This window comes from Equus caballus, chromosome 1, assembly GCF_041296265.1.
Source record: "Equus caballus isolate H_3958 breed thoroughbred chromosome 1, TB-T2T, whole genome shotgun sequence".
Taxonomy (NCBI): Eukaryota; Metazoa; Chordata; class Mammalia; order Perissodactyla; family Equidae; genus Equus; species Equus caballus.
The window spans coordinates 127693412-127716609 of NC_091684.1; the positions used below are offsets into that span (position 1 = coordinate 127693412).

Below are 23198 nucleotides of genomic sequence, written 5' to 3' on the forward strand. Positions count from 1 at the left end.
TCTTGCTTTTTCACTTGTTAATAAACCTTAGAATTCTTTTCATAGTGGCACATGTAGATCTACTATAGTGTTTAAATCTTTGTGTAGCATTGATGTGCTCTAGTTTATTTAACCAATCCTCTGTTGACGGACATTTAGGTTGCTTCCATTTTTTAAGTATTGCAAACAATGATATAAAGAACATCCTGATATATTTTTACATAGTTATACAAATAAATCCATAGGATCAATTCCTAGCAGTGGAATGGCTATGGATTTTAAATTTTTATAGGTATTTTCATATTGCTTTCCAAAAAAGGCTATGCCACTGTACATACTCACCACCATCATATAAGAGTATTTGGACCTTTCCCTTGATGAATGAACATATGAATGAAATAGTGAATGCATGCATACTCATGATCACCTGTTATGTGCCAGACCCCATATGATGCCATGGAAAGGAAAAGATGTCTAAGGGGCAGTGATCTCTGGCTACAGAGAGCTCAGTTTGTTGAGGGAAGGTAGCTGTGTGGAGAGGGAGGATGAGAAGTGGTTAAGATGGGGGTTTTGGTCTCAGATGGAGCTGGATTTAATTACTGGTTCTGTTGCATAGTAGCTGAATGGACATATGTAAACCCTTTAATCTCTCTGTCTCTGTTCCTTTATTTGAAAATGGAGATAATATCTGTCTTAACTGTATTGTTACAAAGGTTAACTAAGGAAATTTATATAAAGTTTTTAGTACAATGCCTACTGCATAGTAAGTACTTGATGATGATCGTGATAATGATGATTACTATTATACATGAAATAATGATTTCAATCCTGGTGATAATGATCACAATAGGAAGTGCCCAGAGTGCTCTGGGGACCTGGAACGGAGAGTTCTCTTTGCCTGAAAGTGTTTGGGAAGCACAGTTGTATCTGAGCCAAGTCTTTAAGTACAAATAGTAGTTTGCCATGAGGTTGTATCAGGGAGAAATATATCCCTTCTATTAAGTTTCTTAAAAAAAGTGCAAAGCAGCAGGAAACCTCACTGATAGAATGAAAACGTTGGGAACAATCTCAGAAGAAATTCATTTGGGGCATCTTATGACCCTCGCTGCTTGAATTTTCAACCATAGAAGTAACTTAGTTTTGACCTATCATTGTTTCTGGTTTTGTTTTGAAGAATTAATCAAAAGAATAATTCCTCAATTTTGTTTTAATTTCCTCCTTCTTTAAAAAATTAGAATGGTTAATGTGTGCTCATTATGGAAAATGTCAAAATATGTAATCTTTTATATGTTTTTTAGACTAATTTGTCTTTTATAACATGCTATTCTGTGCCCCATTTCTTTTGAGGAATTTATTATTATTTTTTGTAGTTGTTTTCTTTATGGTTGGTAACATTTCTTTATAATAGTAAATTTAACCTGTCATGTATGCTGCAAATATTTTTTTCCATTTTATTATTTTCTTAATTATGTGTATGTTTTTATTTGGGGGTGATACTGATGTTTCAAAATTTTATTAATGAAATCCATCAATATTTTCCTTTATAATTTCTGCCTTTGGTTTCATTTTTAGGGAGTCCTTCTTTGTTCTTGAGAATCTATAAACTTTCATTTTATCTTCGTGTTTTATGTTTTTTAATATTCAAATCTTAATCCTTTTTGAATATGTGTTGATGATGGGGAAAGAATCTAACTTGTTATAAATGATAGCCGGGTGTCCCAACACCATTTAGTGAATAATCTACCCTTTCCCTGCTAGTTTGAAATGCCACCATTTTCATGTACTAAATCTTATTTGGGTCTGTTTCTGGATGTTTTAGCCTTTGCCATTGATCTGTTTGCCTATTTGGCACTAGTGCCATGGTATTTTGATTAATATAGCTGTATAATGGCTGTTAAATGCATTTTAATACCTGGTAGAATAAGTCGTGCCCCATTATTCTTATTTTTAAAAATCTAGCTGACTATTCTTAAATATTCATTTTGAGATTAACTTTAAAATTGTCAATTTCTCCCCTCAAATCTTCTAGAGATCTTGGTTGGATTTGTATAAAATTTTTAGATTAGTTTGGGGGAAATGGATTTCTTTATAACATTCAATCTTTTCCGGGAATATGGCAGCCTCCCTGATTGTTCAAGGCTTTTTCTGTGTTCCAGTGTAGAAGTTTGTGTTTATAGTCGTGTTGTTTCTGCACATTTCTTGTTAATTGTATTCCTCATCAATTAATATTTGTTGTTATTGTGAATGGAATTTTTTTCCATTATATTTTCAAGCTGGTTATTTTTGTTGCATAGGAACATAGGCTCAACTTTCCAAATGGAACCAGAAGTCTCTGAAGTAATTTTAGTTATTTTTTTCAAAATTTTCTTAAGTCTATAAAATTAAATGCATCCTTGATAACATGTTTTCAAAGGGAGGTCTCCAAGAGTAGGTTTTTTTTTCAGTTTTTTTGTTGAGGTCATAATGGTTTATAACATTGTGTAATTTCAGGTGTACGTTATTGTTTATCAATTTCTGTATAGACTGCATCGTGCTCACCACCAGCAGTCTAATTTTTATCTGTCACCATACATATGTGCCCCTTTACCACTTTCACCCACCACCTCAACCTCCTTCCCCTCTGGTAACCACTGATGTGTTCTCTTTCTCCATGTGTTTGCTTATCTTCCACATGTGAGTGAAATCATGCAGTGTTTGTCTTTCTGTCTGGCTTATTTTGCTTAACATAATACCCTCAAAGTCCATCAGTGTTGTTGCAAATGGCATGATTTTGTCTTTTTTAATGGCTGAGTAGTATTCCATTACATATATACCACATCTTCTTTATCCATTCAGCAGTTGATGAGCACTTGGGTTGCTTCCACGTCTTGGCTATTGTGAGTAATGCCGCAGTGAACATAAAGGTGCATAAGTCTCTTTGAATTGTTGATTTCAAGTTCTTTGGGTAAATACCAAGTGATGGAATAGCTGGATTGTATGGTATTTCTATTTTTAATTTTTTGAGAAATCTCCATACTGTTTTTCATAGTGGCTGCACCAGTTTGCATTCCCGCCAGCAGTGTGTGAGTGTTCCCTTTTCTCCACATCCTCTCCAACATTTGTTATTTTTTGTCTTGTTAATTGTAGCCATTCTGACAGGTGTAAGGTGCTATCTCATTGTAGTTTTGATTTGCATTTCCCTAATACTTAGTGATGTTGAGCATTTTTTCATGTGCCTGTCGGCCATCTGCAAGAAGAGGTTTTTAAAGTTTGCTCTTTCTTAGATGGGCTGAGTAGTTTTCCCAATTTCCAGCAGATGTCAGTGTTTTACAAATTTATTAGTCAGAGGCGGTGGTTTTGTCCGCAGTTTCCCACGTTTCTCTGTCCTTTGGTCATTTAATTAGCATACTGGGGATTATTTGAACTGGAAGGGATTTTGGAGATCGTCTAAGTCAATCCTTTCATTTTGCAGGTGAGGGGAAAGGTCTAGAGGGGAAATAACTTGTCCAAAGTCACAGTCACACAGTGTGAGGCTGAAACCTAGGTATTCTTGTTTCTAAAAGACCACCTCTCTAAAAAACTGGTAAAAGGTAGCCACCAAAATCACAGAGAAGAAAAACTGTGTAGTCTAATATAGAAGTTATATTTGGGAGGAAGAGAAGTAGATGCTGTTCAGTTTGTCTGGGCAGGTATATATATTTAAAAATTCTTTGTGAATAAGATGTTAGATTCTTGGATTATAATTATAATTGAGTGAAATGAATTGAAAACAGTTGGCTTTTGTTACCTGAGTGTAGAATTATTGGATGAAAAGTGACTTTTGATGTAATGTCCTGTTCTTCATACTGACTATGGCTGTAACATCAGTACTTGTATATGGTGAATAGAATAACCCCCATACCCGTCTCTGCTCAGCCTAATTGGTTATGTTGAGGAGAAATAATATAAATCATTCAGTTCCACCTATGTCAGAAAATACTATAAAGCAATCTGTAATCTTTCCCAATAAATACACCAAGTAATAGAAACGTGTAGTTTGTTCTACATTATGAGAAATCAGGGCAAAGAAGCTGGAGGAACACTTAAGAGCAGCTTTCGTCAAAGATATGAAATGGGCAAAATACCAGTTTCAGAAAAATATCCTTCCTTTAATCAGTTGACTCCACCTATCAAAGCCTGCTTGTAGAAAGGATATGGGCCATTTAATCTTTATTGTACAGGTGGGAACCTTTCAGGCTGCATATGATAAGCACTTACCTCCCTGACACCAGTGCTTACTGGATTTTGGAAAAGCAAGAGCCTGTGTACATTGGTGTGAAGGTAAAGGAAGTATCCACGGGTTGAGTCATAAAGGAAGGGTAGGAATTACATAAGTACAGAGACTCAAAAGGTAGGACATGCATGTGGAAGCCTAGAAAGCGAATTTGTCGGGGCAGGCAGTGCACAGGTTATTATGTTTAGAGTTTAAGGTCAAACAAAGGAAGGCAAGATTGCAGGCAGATTAGAGCTAGTTTGGTTTTAGACTTTTTGAGTTGGAAGTCACATGATGAGATGTTTTTCTAAAGATTTTTAAAACTTTTTATTTTGAAATAATAAGTTGCAAAAATAGTACAGAGAGGTCCTGTATACCCCTCACGCAGGTTCCCTCAATAGTAACATCTTACACAACAGTAGTACAGTATCAAAACCAGGACATTGACATTGGTGCAATCTACCCACCTTATTAATGTTTCACCAGTTTTTGCATGTACTTATTTATGTGTGTGTGTGTGTGCATATTTCTGTGCAGTTTTGTCACATGTATGAATTCATGTAACCACTACAACAATCAAAATACAGAACAGTTTTATTACTACAAAGGAATGCCTCTGTAATACCCCTTCTAAAGACTTTAAAAAACTTTACAGGAAATTCAGTTTCCTAGATGGATAAGTGGAGATATAACCCTGGTGTCCAGAGTCCAGGGACTTGTTTGTAGCCCAGAGACTCTGTGGGGAAGGACCTTCTCAGGAGTCCTCCTTATGGATTGTTGGTAGCATATGAGAAGAGCAGGCAGTTTTGTAACAAATTTTATGAGGAACAAAACTGCTTAACTAGGAATATTCTATGTAGAGTTTTTTTTAAAATGGCAGAAAAGATTTATTCACTCTTTTTCCTGGAATCTTGAAGATGACTATGACTCTCCTGTATGCCAGTGGAGTTCTGATTTTCCTGGAGACTCAGCTTGGTTCTCTGAAGTCACTGATCTTTCCTTCATTTTCCTCCCAGAGGCCAACCAAGGGGTTTGCTGTCTCAAGCTGCAGAATTAAGTAGATTTCTACCCTGGCATTAGAGCCACTTCTCAACATGTCTGAATGTGTTCTTCCAGCCATCCTGCTTTTATTTCTTTTATAAGTCCTTCCAAAGAGAACCAATCAGTGGCCTTGAACATACTCCATGCTTTCCCAAATACATGCCTTTGCTCATTTTATTTTTATTTCTGTTACTCCATCTCTGCCTCTCTATCCTGACCCTTCAAGATCTTACTCATCCTTTTATTGCTCATACAATAGGCCACCCCTTTGGTGGGGTTTTCTTGGACTTACTCCGCTTCTCTATGGAATACAACTTTCCTCCTTTTTACTTCTCACGTTGTCACTTACATTACTTTGCCCCTTATTACAGTTATTTAATTGTTGTTTAATTAACACACACACAACTTGTTGAGTGTATTTCTAGCTGCCCAGGTTGTTAGATCGGAGAGGGTATGAATTGTTACTCATCTCTGTGTCTTCTGCAGTTCCCTGGACAGGGCTTTCCATATAGTAAGTTATTAGTAATGCTGTTTATTAATTTGACTCCCCTGAATTTTGATTGAGCTGCCAATCCTCAGAATCTTTTTTTTTTATGTTTCCTTTTTCCTGTCAAGCTGCTCTAACAGGTTTTAGGGAACATTAAAGGTTTCAAGAGCAATTTCTCCTCCACCAGAAGAAGACTTATTGAAGCAGATAACAAGGATATTTGGATTGAAAAAAAGGACTTGGAACTCATTGGAACAAGACATTGTATAAAAACCGGGTACTATTATTTGAAAATAATAGGTTACTTTATCTCAGGCTTACAGTAATAGAATTTGTTCTAGATGGCACAAGGCTCATATCAGCCAAGCTCCAGTCCTCCTAAGCATATAAGAAGAGAACAAGCAAAAGATATATAACGTGCTGTGTAATTTTATTTTAGTTAATGTACTGACCCAGAAAGTTTGCAGGACTTTCAGGTGCTTGTTTAATGTTTTGGTAAAACAAATGATGGAAGCCAGGGAGATTTCCATTTTTCTAAGCTCTTAAGGCTTAGGGAATCATGCAGTGCTATAATTATTTAGAAAAATAAGTTTGAGAGCTTATCTTCTAAAAAGTAAGAAAAATAGAAATAGCTCTGGAAGCACCCGTATATTTCTGTATGTGAAGAAATTGTTCTTCAATGCTTTCAAGAGTAAACCAGGCTTTTCTTTTCTTTCTTGAGCATAACCTCATATTAACCTGTGCTGTAGCGTGGGCTGCCTGCCAGACTCAACCAAATTTACCCCAACGTTCTTTCTTTCATTCTTTTTTTTATTGTGGGAAAAACATATAACATAAAATTTCCCATCTTAACCATCTTTAACTGTGTAGTTAATATTGTTAAGTATACTCACATTATTGTGAAATAGATCTCCAAAACTTTTTCATCTTGCAAAACTGAAACTCTATACCTATTAAACAACTCTCCTTTTCCTCCTCCCACCAGCCTCTGGCAACCACCATTCTACTTTCCATTTCCATGAATTTGGCTATTTTAGATACATCATATAAGTGGACTCATACAGTATTGGCCTTTTTGTGACTAACTTACTCATTGATTATGTGACATAGATACGCAGGAGTTGACCTTAAAATTCGCAGAATCACTGAGCTTTGAATCTAAAGAAATCTGAGAAATTGAAGGATTCTATCCATCCATTTTACAGATGAGGAAAATCAGACAACCAGAAATTGCCTAAGGTTAGTGAAAAATCTCAGGAAGTTCTATAATTTCTTCTCAATTTTATTGAACGTTTTTAGGTCTATCAGCTTATTAACAACACCAAAAGTATCACAAACTCAGAGCCAAAATAAATGTAACATTTAGAAAATACCGTTTGAGTAAAGCTGCTGCTGCTGATCCTATTTTCTGCAAAGCATTTTTGCATACCTGCAATAATGACAGTTTAATTCTTTTTTTCCAATATGATTTATTTTGGTCAATATCTGCTAAGATAGGATAAGCTGAAGTATGGTTTCTTTCTCTCTCTCTTTTTTTCTTTTTTAACCTATAGTAGATACTCTAAAGCAGGCCTTATCAAACTTTTTCTGTAAAGGGCCATATAGTAAATATTTGGGGCTTTGTGTGCCATACAATATCTGTTACAACGATTCAACTTTGCTATTTTAGTATGAAAGCAGAGTGTGGCTGTGTTCCATTGAAACTTTATTTACAGAAGCAGGCAACAGGCCAGATTTGGCCTGTAGGCTGTAGGTTGTTGCCAACCCCTACAGTAAGGTGTTGGGACCCTTACTTAATGGCTTTTTTTGGTCTTTAGCACCTAGCTTGCTATTTTTAATATAGGAGACAGTTGTAGTTGTTGTTTATAGTGATGGTGATGATGATGATAATTAAGAAAATAATGTAAGTCAAATTATAATTTCCTGCTGACTTACAATTTTAGAGTTAAAGTCAGTCCTCAATATCTGCTGCGTCTGCATCTACAGATTCAACCAACTGTGAATTGAAAGGCTTAGAATGGTTGCGTCTGTACTGCATGTGTACAGACTTTTTTTCTTGTCATTATTCCCTAAACAATACAGTATAACAACTGTTTACATAGCATTTACATTTATTAGGTATTATAAGTAGTCTAGAGATGACTTAAAGTGTATAGGAGTATGTTTATAGGTTATATGCAAATATTACTCCATTTTATATAAGGGACTTTTAAGCATCTGTGGATTTTGGCATCCGTGGGCATCCTGGAACCAATCCCCCGCTGAAACCAAGGGATGACTGTATTTTCTATATACCATGCTAGCCTTATGACATAATAGGAAACACTTAAGAAAATAACTAACATGTTTGAAGTTCATCTTCAAAAGAAGACTGGAAATTTTTCTGAGTATTCATAAAGATGAATTTTCTAAAGGAAAATAGCTTTGTTCTGATTATAAAGATAAGATATACTCAAGCCATACAGAGAGTTATAAAGAAGAAGTAAAAGAGAAATAAAAAATAAGCCCAAATCCCCAAACCTGGAGGTAACCACTGATAATAGCCATATGTAAATCTTTTGCTGGATCCCTTCACTTGGCCCTTTCAGATTCAGTATCCACCTTTTCCACTTGCTTGGTACCTGGGAAGGTGTACCTGTGTGGACTATATCAATAGGTGCCCTCACCCTGGTTTCTGGTTCTTCAGCCAATGATAGGCACCAGTGGAGACACAAGCATGCGGGAGAGTAAGCTGGGGTTTTTATTCCCCTGCTGTCCCCCTCCCTCGGTGCATCGTCTACCAAGAGCCACACTCCTGTCAGCCAGTCCCTCTAATTGCAGCTCTTTTGGTGTCAGTAACCTTGCCCTCCCCACCCTGACCCCTTGCCCCTTTAGGCCTGGGAATTGTCCAGGCTCACCAGTAGTTACTGCTGTAGGGACTGCACTACCACTACTGCTTACTTGCAGCCCTGCCTACCCTTTGAATCATTCCATTATTAAACTGTTCTCACTTCCCAGTTTGAGTGTGTCATCTGCCCCTCACTGTGGCCCTGACCTGACTGATAGAATGTTTTGTCCAGTTTGACTGATCCCCTGACCAAGGCAGGTGACTAGCATGTTCATTGTCTGCTTTACTTCTCCAGTCAAGAAACAAAGAGCTTCCACACTTCACAGATGCTGGGAAATTAAAGTTCACATTCCAGCTCTTTGAATTACTAGCTGTATGAATTTGGGCAAATTACATCATCTCTTTGACCCTTGGTTTTCCCATTTGAAAAAAGAGGATGATAATATCTACCTCATAGGACTGTTGGGGAGATGAAATGAGGTCGTATCTGTGAAGTGCATTAGCACAGTTTCTAGCTTATGGCTTTTAAGTGCTGAAAGGGGTTGTAAAAGAGTGACTCCCTTTTCCTTGGTTTGTAAACAGATTCTCCTCAAAGGATCCTTTGTAAAGGGAATGGCCATTTGTCATAGAGGGGATTCCTTTCCATAACGCCCATTTCCGAGACTGTATATTTCAGAGAGTCATCGTGGCTCCCTGCTCTGCTCAGGGCTCCAGCAGTCTCTTATGGAGGTCTCTGGCCTGCATGTTTCTAGCTGATAGCAGGTGACAGTAGAGAGTCTCACTCACCCTTGCAGGTAGTTTGGGCTAATAGGAAATCTGCATGATTTAACTCTTTTGGATTGTTAATGTTAGGACTTTTTTGATTACTCAAAAAGAAATAACTTTCAGAGTCAACAGAAAGAGACTAAGTATTATTCATACCCTTAAGTGTAACAACAGCTAGCATTGATTGGACACTTCCTAGAGATTTTGCATACCTCCGTTTGTTTATTTTAGTCACTCTATTAAAGTACATAGTAGTAGTATTTCCATCTTAAGGAGAAGAAAATGAGTTTTAGAAGAGGGTAAGTAACTTGATTAATGTTTCTTAGCTTGTAAATGATAGTTGTGGGATTCAAACCCAAGCAGTCTCTCTAGAGGCCTGCACACTGAACTGCAATGCTGTTCTGCCTCCAAGGCTCTTGTCCTTGAAATTCTAGAAGGTTATTTTAAAAGAGTTAAAAATATTTTGATTATATACACACATATGTATATATACACATAGTAAAAAATTTAAGCTGTACAAAAGGATGGAGTGAAAGTATAAGGTATCTTTCTCATCCGACTCCTCCTGTTTCCCAGTTCCTTTCTCCAGAGCCAACCACTATTGCCAGTTTATTTTGGATCCTTCCTGAGATATCCTTATAAGGTTTTACCAGTATTATAGGTAGAAGGGTGATTGGTCTTTATAATCCATCTTAACTTGACTTCTGTCCTGTTGTCCTTGATATTTTTCTCCGTCTCTGGGTTAGGTAGGAGGAGGATGCTGTTGGAGAGATCCTCAGCAGCTAAGTCAACAAATACTATTCATGTTTCTTATTTCTTTGCTTTCAGCTTTACCTAGAAGAATCTAAATTCCTGTCATCTCCTACTTCTTGATGTAAACACAGTCAATGTTCACAGGGTCGAATCAAAGCCTTGAACTCATAAACACTTAGGTTTCAAATATAAGGCATGCAGAGATTGTCTTATATTCTTGAACACCTCATTAGCTGATTAGTGGAGTGACCGGTCATACTTGGGGATACTAGGGAAATGGCTACCTTACATGGTGTGAGGTACTTGTCCCCAGAGCTCTTGCCACAAATACAGTCCCAGTATTTTGACACAAATCGTAGGACCTGTGTAAAAAGAAAGGATTTTATAATAACAACACAGAAATGATCAATCACGTGATAATTGTGTCTTTAATAGGTGATTTTTACTACAGTGTGTTTGATTCTACATGGAAATTCCCAAATGGCCAAAATAAATACATTGTGACCAAAGAAAGCAGAAAGAGTGAAGGTATATTTAAAATGTAATTTAAAAAATTAGCATCTAAGTGAGGTGGTTTAATTGAATATTCCTTAAGAGGATTATGGATTTTCAGGTAAATATGTTTTTTAAAAACCCAATTTTTAATATAATTAGAAGGTGAATGTATTTTATGATTGTAATCACATAAATAAATGGTTGTGTTTATTACCTTGTATGCTCTGTGCTGTTTTACTATGAAGAGTGATTCAAGGGTTCTTTCCAAGGCAACCATAATGAGTTCAAAGTATATGGTATTGATTTTTGAGAGTTCTGCCACAGACGTTATCATGAATTATTGGTTCTGTATTTTATGTTAGGATATCAGCTTCTTCACGTTTTAGAAGCATGTTTGATGGAAGTGCCTGTCTCTCTATAATCAGTCACATGGCCTAAGGAGTCTGCGTGCAGCAATTGATTAAGTTGACATTTGCTATTAATAGCTTAGAGACTCTTTACATCATAATATGCTTATCTATCTTAGATTTTAGGTGAAGGCAATTTTGACTGATGTTTCATAGCTAATAAGTGGCAGTGCTGAGATTCAGACCCAGGCAGCCTCTCTCGAAGCCTGCACACTCAGCTCCTTTGCTCTCCTGCCTCTAAGGCACTTTCCCTTGCCATATTTCCTCCATTCTTTGCCTAATCCGCCTTGTACCTTTTAGCAGTAGGAGCAGTGTGTGCTGCTGAATCATTATGCACCTGGGCAGCAAGTCCTCTGCTTCATCTCTTATGAGCTGAATGCCCTCAAGGAGTCATTTGACCTTTCTGAGCACTGCACATCAGTTTCTTCATTTGTGAAACTGGGATAATAATCCTTGTCCTCCTGCCTCACCAGGTAGATGTACTGACCAGTTGATTTTGTTCATATTTCTATCTCTAGGGTATAGAATAGTGCCTGACACATTATAGGTACTTAACACAGGTTAGCTTCTGTGCTCTCCTCTCCTATTCTGGAAGCTGGACTTTGGATAAGAGTTAGATATCCTGTGGGATGGTCTGAACAGGTAACTAGTTGGATATAGTCAGGAAGCTAAGATAAATATGGTCAAGAGACCATATTTTACTCTCATTCTTCCTTTCATAGTAAATGGAACTGAGCTCAACATCTCTCTGGGGAAAAATGAAAACTCTGTTCCCAGCAGATAGGGGAAAGGATTCCTCTTACTGAATGGACCCTGGGCATTCTTGCAGTATAGGATAAGAGCTGGTTGTACTGAACTGCATGGGCAGGGAGGACCAGGTGGAAGTTTAACTGAGGTTTGTTATGTTACAACTCTTATGATTAGACAAATTAATAAAAAGGTTAGAAGGACCCTATAGACATAGAGAACAGCATAGCAGGAGCAAAGACTTGCTGGCAAGAAGTCACGGGGCAGATCTATAGGACAATGAATCCATCAGTTTAACTCAGGTTGCCCGCATTTAGTGGGAATAATATTGGAAACATAATTGGGATGAGATGGTAGTGGGTCCTGCATACTCAGTTAAGGAAGGTGAATGTTATCTTTAAGAGATTGTGATTGACCAACAGTTTTTGAGCAAGGAGGAGTCATGATGAAAGCTGAATATTAGGATGGATTGGGACCAACAGTGCCTGGAGGTGGGATAACCAGGTGGACTTGCAGGAGAAATGGCACATTCAGAATAACAAGTGGAGATGAGCATTTTGGCAGTAGCGCAGGCAGGATAATTGGAGAAGGAGGCATTCAGTCATGACATTCCTGAAGAGGAGTTTGTGGGAGACATGGCCATAATATTTGAGTTAGAAGAGGAAGGAGAAAGAAATAGAAGTCTATGAACAGCACATGTTGAAAGTAGAGTTAAAAAGCTCTAGATAATTCCTGGGTTCCAGTGCTCGTTATTTTCAGCCTTCTCTGCAGTATAGTCTACTGGCTGAACAGACTATATTCTGAAAAGCCCAGGATGGGGAGTCTGAGTTCAGAGCATCCTAAGAGGTGTCTGTGGTCCAGCTGCTGCCTCCTCGGCCAGAGTTAAAAGGATGTTTTGTGAAGGTGAACTGAATCTTCAGTGCCTGGTGTAGTACTTTTAGTCTCAGGAATAAGTAAAGGCATTTATAGAATCCTCTTTCCTCATTTTCTTTCAGGGCTAGCTCCTAAGCTTTTTTTGGTTAACGAAGATTCTGCAGTTCAGTGTCTGTCCTCATCTCCCCACTTAAATGATCCTTACCCCAGTGATTCCCTTGTTGCCAAATCTAATAGATATTTTCCTGTCCTTACCTTTCTTGTCCTTTCTGCCAACTTTTGACACTGTTTCTGCTCCCCTCTTCTTGGAACTCTTTCCTTATATCCTGTAATAGGGATCAGCACACTGCAGCCCATGGGCCAGATCTGGTCTACCACCTGTTTTTGTGAATAAAATTTTATTGGAACACAGCCACACCCATTCGTTTACGTTTTATCTGTGGCTGCTTTCATACCACACAACAAAGTTAAGTAGTAACAGAGACCCTGTGGCCTGTAAACACTGGATGATTTACTCTCTGGCTCTTTACAGAAAAAGTTTGCTAACCCCTATTCTATAACATCTCCTCTGGTTTTCTTCCAATTGTGGAGCTGAGAGAACATGTAAGAGCCAGTTCTTAGTCAAGGCTGTAAAAGCTCTGGTTAAAAATCACTTGAAGTTGAAAATCACTGAAGAAGCTCCTAGATATTCCCTGCTACTTGGCTCAAGAAATAGTGCCTGACATTTCTTAATTAAAAAAAGAAAAGCTGTCATAATAAATGTAATAATCATAAATGGAATAATTTGAGCACTGTGCTGAGGAGCTTATAAACATAATCTAATTTACATGACCAGCTTTGTGAAGCGGGTGTTTTTAGCTTCATCTTACAGATGAGAAGGTTGAAGCACAGAGAGGATGTTAGGCTGCCCATGGTTACATAGCTAAGAAATAGCCTCAGGGCCCATGTGCCTAATCACCACACTAGACTGCCTCCGGAGGGCACTGGTGTTTCAGAACCAGCACCACATGAAAAGACAGAAGATGTTGGTGAGCAAATACAGTATGTGATGCTGGGTGAGCTTTCCGAAGGTTAGCTTTGCAGTTTGGGAGTGCAGAATTACATTAGAAAGCCAACTAAACCTGGGGAAAAACACCCAACAAACCATGACTCTGCAGACCAGTCTTGTGACTTCTAGAGAACTCTTTCTGAACAATGGATTGCAATCCTGATGCAGTGGGGGCTCTTTGACTGTGCTGGTCAAATGGTATGCTAGCAGGGGCCCCTGAAGCAAGTGCACACAGGAGAAAACAAAATCAGGTTGACTCTTCTTGCATGTTGTACTAATGTCAGTGTCTTCTTTTAATGGGCCTTTGGTGATTTGAAAAATAGAGGCTTATAAAGAACATGTACATGGACCAAGAGTTTGTCTCTTGTTCCCTCTACTGAGTTTTGACCTTGAAGTGTGTTAGGGTGGGTCTGAGGTCTACCTCTGTTAGTGTGGAAGGCTCAGGTGGGACGCGCCTGGGCAAGGGGAACTTGTTGAGCCTGTACATGATTTTCAAGCCCTGTGGATCCTTCACCTTTGCTGAGATAAAGCAACCAGCACAGTGTTATGAAAGTGTGAAGAGCCCCAGGTGTGCATGTAGGGAGGAGAAGGGGTATACATGTGATGATGGTGGTAAGGCACTGGAAGAACTTCAGGGGTGACAACAAATAGATGAAGTCAAGCAAGGAAAACACTTGGATCCACCAAATAGCAGAAGCAGACCAGGAAGGGGATTCTGAAGACCTGAGCCAGGGGCAACAAGTGACCCTATGGTTTAAGGGAGCAGCAGTGCCAATCCTGTCGGTAGGGGGCCCAACCCACCAAATAGAATGTTAAGACTCCTGCCTGCGAAGGGCCATTTCACATCCTTTCATCACCTGAGAATCCCAAAGCCATTCTCTTTCTTGCCTAACAGTGGTAGAGCTCATTTTGAACAAGCAGCTGTGTGAGGTAACAGTTTTATCATTTTCTTGTCCCATAGTATTGCCTCCCTGATCCAAACCCATATACCATGGAGTTATTAAGGCAAGGGATATCATGCTGGAATTGATCATTCTGCAGATAATATACTCGTCTTTCAGGGTTTCTTTGGCCTAGAATTCTATTAAAATTCAAGCATGAAGGATGACTTGGAAAACATTATGGCCCTCAAGGAAATTTTCTGTCTGGGGGGCAGACAGAGACATATGCAGTTGGCTATAGTACAAGGTGGACTTTAATGAGAGCTACAATCAAAGTACAGGGAGTAACAAGAATAGAGGGAGCAAGATGAATTCTATCTTGAGGGATTTGAGAATGTTATTTTCTTACGTTTTTCCTTTCTTCATTCTCTTCTACCAGCTGCCTACAGGTGGATGCTCTGAAGTTCTACCTTCCCTTTCTTGTGTGTTGGCTCTGGTGGAAATTCTGACTATTCTCCTGGCTTTCCTTTTGGTATTTTTGCCTTTTTAAAAAAATTGCGGTAAACAGCATGTAACATGAGATCTATGCTCTTAACAAATTTTTAGTGTATAGTACAGTATTGTTAACTATAAGCACAATGTTGTATAGCAGATCTCTAGAACTTTTTCATCTTGCATGACTGAAACTTATCCCATTGAATAGCAACTTCCCATTTCCTCCTCCCCATAGCCTCTGGCAACCTTCATTCTACTTTCTGCTCCTGTGAGTTTGGCTACTTTAGATACCTCGTATAAGAAGAATCGTGCAGTCTTGTGCTTCTGCAATTGGCTTATTTCACTTAAACTGATGTCCTCAAGGTTATTCCATGTTGTAGCATGTAACAAAATTTCCTTCTTTCTCTTGGATGAATAATATTCTGTTGTATATACCACATTTTTAAAATTAATTCATCCCTTGATAGACGTTTAGGTTGTTCGGACCTCTTGGCTATTGTGAATAATGCTGCAGTGAACCTGGGTGTGCATGTATCTTTTTAAGACTCCAATTTCAATTCTTTTGGATAAATACCAAGAAGTGGGATTGCTGGCTCATATGGTAGTTCTATTTTTAGTTTTTTTGAAGAACTTCCATACTGTTTTCCATAGCAGATGCACCTTATTCCCAGCAACAATGCATAAAGGTTCTGATTTCTCCACATCCTCACTAACATTTATTATTTTCTGTTTTTGTTTTTTGTTTTTTTTATAATGAACATCCCAGTAGGTATGAGATGATATCTCACTGAGGTGTTGATTTGCATTTTTCTGATGATTAGTGATGTTGAATGTTTTTTTCATGTGCTTCTTGGCCATTTTTATGTCTTCTCTGGAGAAATATCTATTCAAGTTCTTCTTCTACTTTTTAACTGGGTTGTTTGTTTTTTTGTTACTGAGTTGTGGGGGTCTCTTTGCATTTAATTCTAAATCTCCATACCCCTACCTGACAAACTCTGCACTCATGTCTTCTGCTACTCCTCATCCTGATTCTTCGGCCCTGTTTCCTTCTCATCACTCTGTTCCTGCCCCCTTCCCTTGGTTTCTGAAAGATACTCACACTCAACTCTGACACATTCTTAAAAACCTAGGTCGAGTCAAAGTTCCCTATGGATCCTTCCCTGACCACCCAGCCAGAATGGCTCTCCCTCTGCTGAAGTCTCCGGTACTTCCTGTCTGTATTGCTTTTGAGCAATTGGCAGAGACTGCAGTGGATATTACACGTGTGCATATTTGTGTTAACTGAACTCCATTTTCTGAAGGGCAGGGACTCTGTATCCCAGAGGACTTTACACAACACCTTGCCACACTGTAAAGGGGCATGAAGCCTAGAAGAAGATGTGTGTGTGTGTGTTTGGGTGTGTGTGTGCGCACACACATGTGGATGTGTGCATGTATGTTCTGGGTACAGAAGACAGAGCTGAACTGTAAGCCTGAGTGTGCTCTGGCAAGAGAAAGAGGACATGGAGGGAGCAAAGTCTACATGGACAAGCCACTGTTAATCCCAAGAGAGAAAGATGAGCAGGACTGGGACAGGGAGGAAGGGTAAAGGTCAGTGATCAGGGCTGTTTAGCAAGTTGGGATTGGAATAAACAAGCAGATTTATGTGAGAAGGTCATGACTGTAATCTGAGACATACTCTGCTGGATTTCAGCAAGTATGGGTTGACAAGTGTGTGATGGGAGCCAGAAAGAGGGTGAGTTCACCTTTCAATTCTGCAGGTAGTCAGAATAGCTGCTGCTAGTGGGGGTCAGCCTAGTTGGCAATCTGAACACCTCTTCTCTGAACACTGTGTTCTGGAGAATGTATGGCTTCCAACCTTGGTATAGCCTTGCTAGAAATCCTGGAAGTCCATGGCTAATCTGTAGGTTTGGTTAGTCCATGGCTAAACTGTTGGTCACCCAGAAGTCCCTAGGACAGCCAAAGCCCAGGATGAGAAGGTCACAGGACACACCTAGGCTGGACATATATGTGGCTCTTGAGTAGTGCTGGTTCGCCATGTTCCCTGCCGGGGGCTGGAGGACCATTCCCTAGGCCTCACAAAATCCATGGAGATCCTCTACCTCATGGCCTTCATTGCCTTCATAGGACTCCCCCTACACCTTTCACTGTGGTCAGGTTTTTATTGCTTCCACGACCCTGCCTTCCACCTTGAGCTCCAGCAGCCTGCTTTGTCTTGATGATGCCATGGCCAGTTCTGGTCCCTGTGTTCCCTGGGAGGGTTCCAGCAAGAGGATCATTTATGGGGCCCTGTCTTGTACCTCTGGAAAGTCCCTGAGTAGGTCAAAGGTTGCTCTCACATGAATCTGGGGAAACCTGACAACCTGGTCTTGCCTCTCCAGTAGGAGAGAAAATAATGAGGGTAGATTGGTTCTCTTGACAGCTAGCCCTCTTCCTCCTTGCTGGCTTTGAGAACAGCTTCATTCTTTCTGGCTGCTTTCTGACCCTCTCCTACTCCTCCAATTGCCATTATCCTGTGACATTGGCTTCCCAACCTGGCAGGTATGCAGAATCACCTTGATGCTTAGAAAAAGAAAGAAAGAAAAAAAGAAGTTCCTAGGCCCAGTCCCTGGAGATTCTCTTTAACTAGGTGTGGAGGTGGTCTGGGCATCTGGCATTTTTGTACATAGATATGGAAGGGTAGATGATGGACTTACTGGGTTCCTGAGTCATTTTTATTTCTTTCTTTGTCAGACTCCATGCTTTTTGGATTTTCTAGAGTGATCATGTATTTCTTTAGAAATCAGAGAAAGAATAGATGTTATTAAAAAACAGAAACCAGATCCCAGACTCATCAGTCTCTTTCAGAAACCATTAACCCTTGTAAATTTCTTCCTTTTTTCTGCAGGGGGACTTGATCTCATCCTCATGCCAGGTCTTGGGTTTGATAAGCATGGCAACCGGTTGGGGAGGGGCAAGGGCTACTATGACACCTACCTGAAGCGCTGTCTGCAGCACCAGGAAGTGAAGCCCTACACCCTGGCCTTGGCTTTCAAAGAACAAATTTGTGTCCAGGTCCCAGTGGACGAAAATGACATGAAGGTGGATGAAGTCCTTTATGAAGACTCTTCAGCATCTTAAGTCCTGATGACTGCAGCCAAATAATCAGTGTTTTGTATGGAAAATGTGTATTTTCCGTTGTCAAAAATTAGTTGAAATTGCTCTCTAATGTGAATATGGACTGCATTGTTTTTAATATAATTATAAAATACCTAACATAAAACTATCTTTAAAAATCAATAGAAGTGTAAATAGTAGAATATTAATTAAAATGGAGGCAATCACTATATGATTTTCATGTTAACTTCCTGGTATTAACGTGACAAGTTGATCTTTCTGTTTTGAAATTTAAGTTAAATATTTATGAAGAACTGGGCTCTAACTCGGAGTGTGAGAGAAGGTAAACTTATCGGATTTGGACACTATTTCATTAAGTCCTGTCATATGCCTGTTCAGTCTCTGGCAAGTGTGTGAAGACTCAGCAATTATTAGTTGATTTGTTGGTGTTTGCTTTGCGTACATAGTTCCCCAAGAATGTTATACCACTTCATCATGACTTCGTTTACTCACCCTGAAATTTTATGTCTGACACTTTATAGCTTTTGGTGGTTAATTGACTGAAATGTTTTTATGATTTAAATACTTCAATTCCAGTGTTTGGTTCCCATCTCTGCTGTTCTGTATGTCAGTTACTTATGAGTTTGAGATCTGCTTTCCTGTAAGTTAGAAATTATTTTTGTTTATTTGTGGTTTCTGCTTTGGAAATGAAATCTGCTTTGGGCTGAAAGTTGGCAGATGGCATCACAGCTAGAGAGTGGTAATTTTGTGGGGGAAGATTTAGTTATAACCAGATATGCAGGAGTCTTCCTCGATGCTGCTCTCTCGCTCAAACCCCATGTCTAGCCTGTCACCAGGTCCTGTTGATTTTACCTCTGAAAAACCTCTTACCTCTGTTCTCTCCTCTCCGTCTTCCTGTCATTCCTTTTACCAAGGATCTTAGCATTTCTAAGCTGAACTGGGCAAGAGCCTCATCCCTGGCTTCCCTGCCCTCAGTCTGGACCTCTCCAATTAACTTCTCAAACTACAGTCAAAGTGGTCTTATAAAACATGAAGCTGATTGTAAAGCACCCTGATTGGAATCTTTCAGTAGCTGTTCAGAGCCTCCTGGGTAATGGTGACATGCCTTCTCTTGTGTAAAGTCCCTTAAGCGAGGTCTGCCATCTGTCTTTTTCTGGCCTCTTCTCTCCCCACTCCCGTATTCTTCTGCACCACTTATACAAGCGTACGCATAGTTTCTTGAGCATTGCGGGCTGCTTCTGCTCTTTGCACCTTGTAAGCATGCTTTTTCCTCTGATTGCAATGCCGTCTCCTCTCTTGTTCATCTGGAAAACTCCTGTTTATCCTTCAAGACTCCGCTCCAGTGCCGTGTCTTCTGTAAAGTCTTCCTCTCCGTTGCCAAGCAGAGTCAGTGTTCCTTCACTTGTTTGAATAGCCCTGGCCATTGTCCTCTTTGTTATATGGTCCTGCATATCAATTATTGATTATCATGTCTGTCGCCTTCACCAGACTGTGAGCTCCCAAAGAGCAGGGATAATTTTTATATTTCTAACGCTTAGTAGACACCGAGACATAGAGTGGGTGTTTGAAATTTTTTTTGAATGAGTTAATTGAATACATTCAGAAGTGTTTCTTTGAAGCACAAATCCAAATTCTTTGGATAATAGCATATGATTTGATGTTTTATGCACAAAAGCAAAAACACTTAAAAAATGTCACTCGTGCTAAAATTAAACTTTCACAATATAATATGAGCAGTGAGAAATGGCAGGGAAACAGGATGTCTGCAAGTTATAAAATTGTATGACTGTACAGGTTAGAAATGTTGTTAAGGGTTACTTCAACCATAAGGTTAAGGTGAATGTTGGTATAGCTGGCATGACTCTTGGTCTGAAATGGTTAAACAGGAGAATTCCTGAGCTGCTGCAGGTTGGGAAACTGAAGCACCATTGAAACCGATCTGTTATTTTACCAAAGGAGAGCATTTAAAAATCACTCCCCAGCTCCTCAAGTGCAGACAGAATACAGTCAACTGGCAAGAAGACCCAGGGTGCTGAGACTGAAGAAAGTCAGAGGGCTACAAGGTCTCTCACCTGGAAAGAAGGCCATTTCCTAATGACCAGTAGTGAGCAGTGGTCATTGTGCAGAGGGTATTGGAAAAGGAGATAAAGCCCTAATGATGCAGGTGATGATGATACTGTAACTCTAATTGGGTCATAAGCAGAGGCTGAGGACAAGGCCTTGACCCCAGGAAGCCAGCCAGCATCATGAGGGTCTCAAGTGAGGGGATTATTCAGGTAGACGAGAAATGGCAACTAGATCTGAACAGAAACAATTCTTAGTATTGGGGAATTGGAAATATATCGGAGCCCCAAGATATGTCAATGATTGCTGCCTATTCTAAAGAACTGTGTAGAAAGTAAACTATGTGAAGTTCTAGTCCATCTAACAGATATCAATAAGAACAGTGCACATTTAATCACAAAGTCCTACTCGGAGATCAATAAATATGTCTAGGCATGGGTGGCTTGATGTAGAAGCTCAGTTCCTGGTCCCTGTTCTTTTTTCTTTCAGAGATCATTGAGATTGAGTTAATCACATTGCAATTTATTCATATGTTTACCTGCTTATTTCTTCCACTTGGCTGTGACCTCCTCAAAGGCAAAGTCTCTGCCAAATTTATGGTTTACTCCGTTATCTACCAGAGTCCCTAGAACAAAATAAATAGCCACTAAGTTCTTAATGAAGGAATGAACCAGTGTGCTTGTTGCCCTGTGTTTTGCACTTGCTGGTTTATATGTTGGTTGCTATTTGCTGCTGAGATTCTGTGTCCTTTCAGCATTGTCTCAGGATTGGATTATTCTAGAATAGGTGTTCCATTACTGCAGTTGCATTGCCTTCCTTGGCCAGTCCGTATGTGTGTGTTGCATTATCTGTGCTACCTGGCCTTGTTGATGCTTTCCTTCTTTGCATCTTTGTGGTCATCTTCCCGCCTTTGCCCAGGCAGTCACAGTCCCTCTGCCCTTTAAGGGAAGTCTCTAATCCCTGTGAGCACCCACCCCAAATAGATGTTTGTTTATATCTTTAAAAATAAGTAAACTTCTTTCTAAATAATAATATCTTATACACATTTGAAAATATACACAAAAAGGAAAAGGATGAGGTAATTGAAACAATGTATTTTCTTTTCTTTTTTTGAGTTAGACCAACAGTTTTATTGAAAGATGAGAACAGAGCCACTTCCCCCGAGCATCCTGGCAGCGTTGGCCTCAGGTACAGGACATTATGTATCCTGCAGCCCTAGAGAGCCAGAATATGTTTTCTATAATTTATAATCTACTTAATTTTCAAAGGAGAAAGCAATGTGATGGAGATTTTTTAAAATGTATTGTTTTTGAAAACCTTGCTTTAACCTCTTTTGAATGATTCAAAAGTCTGATTCTAATTCAAGTTTATTTCAATATTTGCTTTTAAGGGCTTATAATTATAGCTGAAAAAGCTACCTTCTAGAGATAAGCAGATCCAAATGAAAGCAGTACTACATTTACTAAAGTTTTCAATTCTATCTACCAATTTTGTAAAGTTTTTAAAATTGAAATCAGGCTAGTAAATATCCGTTTTCTTGATGTGAATCATTCATTCTTGCACATTAATCGGAAGATGTTACACAGTTACTTTGTTAACAAATGGGTTCAAACCTTATTAAACTCCTTGAAAGAGAAACCAAGTTAGAAAAATTCTGCTTTCAAGTATTTTAGTTGTGCAGATATGAAAGTGTTTATAGGTGTCCTGTGTAGTTTTTGGCAGCATAATCATATAGTGATGAAAACATTTCCAAATAACCATTTTCAGTCTGCTCTCTGCACATCACAAGTCTCTTTCTGAAAGAAGTTCCTTTCTGTCTTACTGAGGAAACATGACTTTTACCCTAAAGATACAAATTAAGTATATTTGTTTTTGGAAATACTTGCTTAGGTAGCAATTTGCTGGTGGCTATTTATAATCTCAGAAAGGTCAGAAAATTTGGACACTCACCTTTGTGTGAAAAATATGTGCAAAACTCACCTATAAACTTAATGGCTTTTTAAAAAGTGTTTTATCTTGACATAATCAGAGAAATTTAGGTGGATCAAAATGTTTCTCATGGATACATCCTATCATATTATAAAATACTGTAAATATTCTTCTATATCTTAAAGGTTTTAATTTTTTAAAGTTCAGTGCTACCCTCAGCATGTGGTGCATTTCTTGTCTGTAAATTATGTAACGATATTATTGCTGAGTCCTTTAGCATGGAATCCACCCTCCTCCCCCTTTTAAAAAATTCCAGTCAATTTCCATTCCATTAGGGGTTAGAATTAAATAGTTTGTCCAAAAACAACTTTTTTTAAAGTCAATTAATTTTGAAGTATATATCTCCTCCACTACTTTAATATCTCTAATATCTTTCTTGTTGTAGTGATACTGTAAACTGGAACATGTTGGAAACATCTGTCCTTTTATCCAACCTCCTACCCTGAAAAATTTATTCCTGTACTTATTTCTTGAGATTTTTGTCAGTGTTTTCTACATGTTATCTGGTGGTACTTCCTCACCAAAAAGATGCATCACATTTTTTTCCCTAAATTGTTTCACAAGTATATCATGCATATTTCCATGGCAGGAAGAATAAATGTTTTCTAAATGGTATACTGCTTTTGGTTTTTTGCTATTAAAGACTTATAAGCATTTATGATTATATTTAGTAAACATTTAAGATATATTAGAGTTAGTATTTTATGATATTAAATATTACTGATAACATTATGGAGGTTTGTCTTCATCTTCTGGATCTGTAGCTTCTGCTGATTGTGAAGGCTTCACACTTTTCATTGTGCATGTGAAGAGCAAGATTCATCATTAATCATGGTGAGCACATATCCCTACTTCAAAATATTTTTGTGATAACTTCAAATTTTTTATGCTCGTTCTTGGCAAATCTTACTGTATTTTCCTTGTTTTATGGCTGATGAATAGCTGTTACCAGGAACAAAAGTATCAGCTATTGTTGCTTACTTGTGCTTGTATTATTAG

At 38.7% G+C, this 23198-nt stretch overlaps 1 protein-coding gene across 5 annotated transcripts in view; it reads left to right on the plus strand.

The window, feature by feature from the left end:
* MTHFS (methenyltetrahydrofolate synthetase) overlaps positions 1-23198 on the plus strand; it is a 209384-nt gene that overhangs the window by 26373 nt on the left and 159813 nt on the right. For 3 of the 5 annotated variants that reach the window (XM_001487971.5, XM_005602865.4, XM_023652387.2), the window contains exon 3: positions 17917-22814. The exons of the other annotated variants lie outside the window; for them this stretch is intronic. In XM_001487971.5, coding sequence (XP_001488021.1) covers positions 17917-18149 — 233 coding nt within the window. In that variant the 3' untranslated portion in view covers positions 18150-22814. Of the gene's footprint in view, positions 1-17916; positions 22815-23198 lie in introns of those variants that run through there. 5 annotated transcript variants of the gene reach the window in all.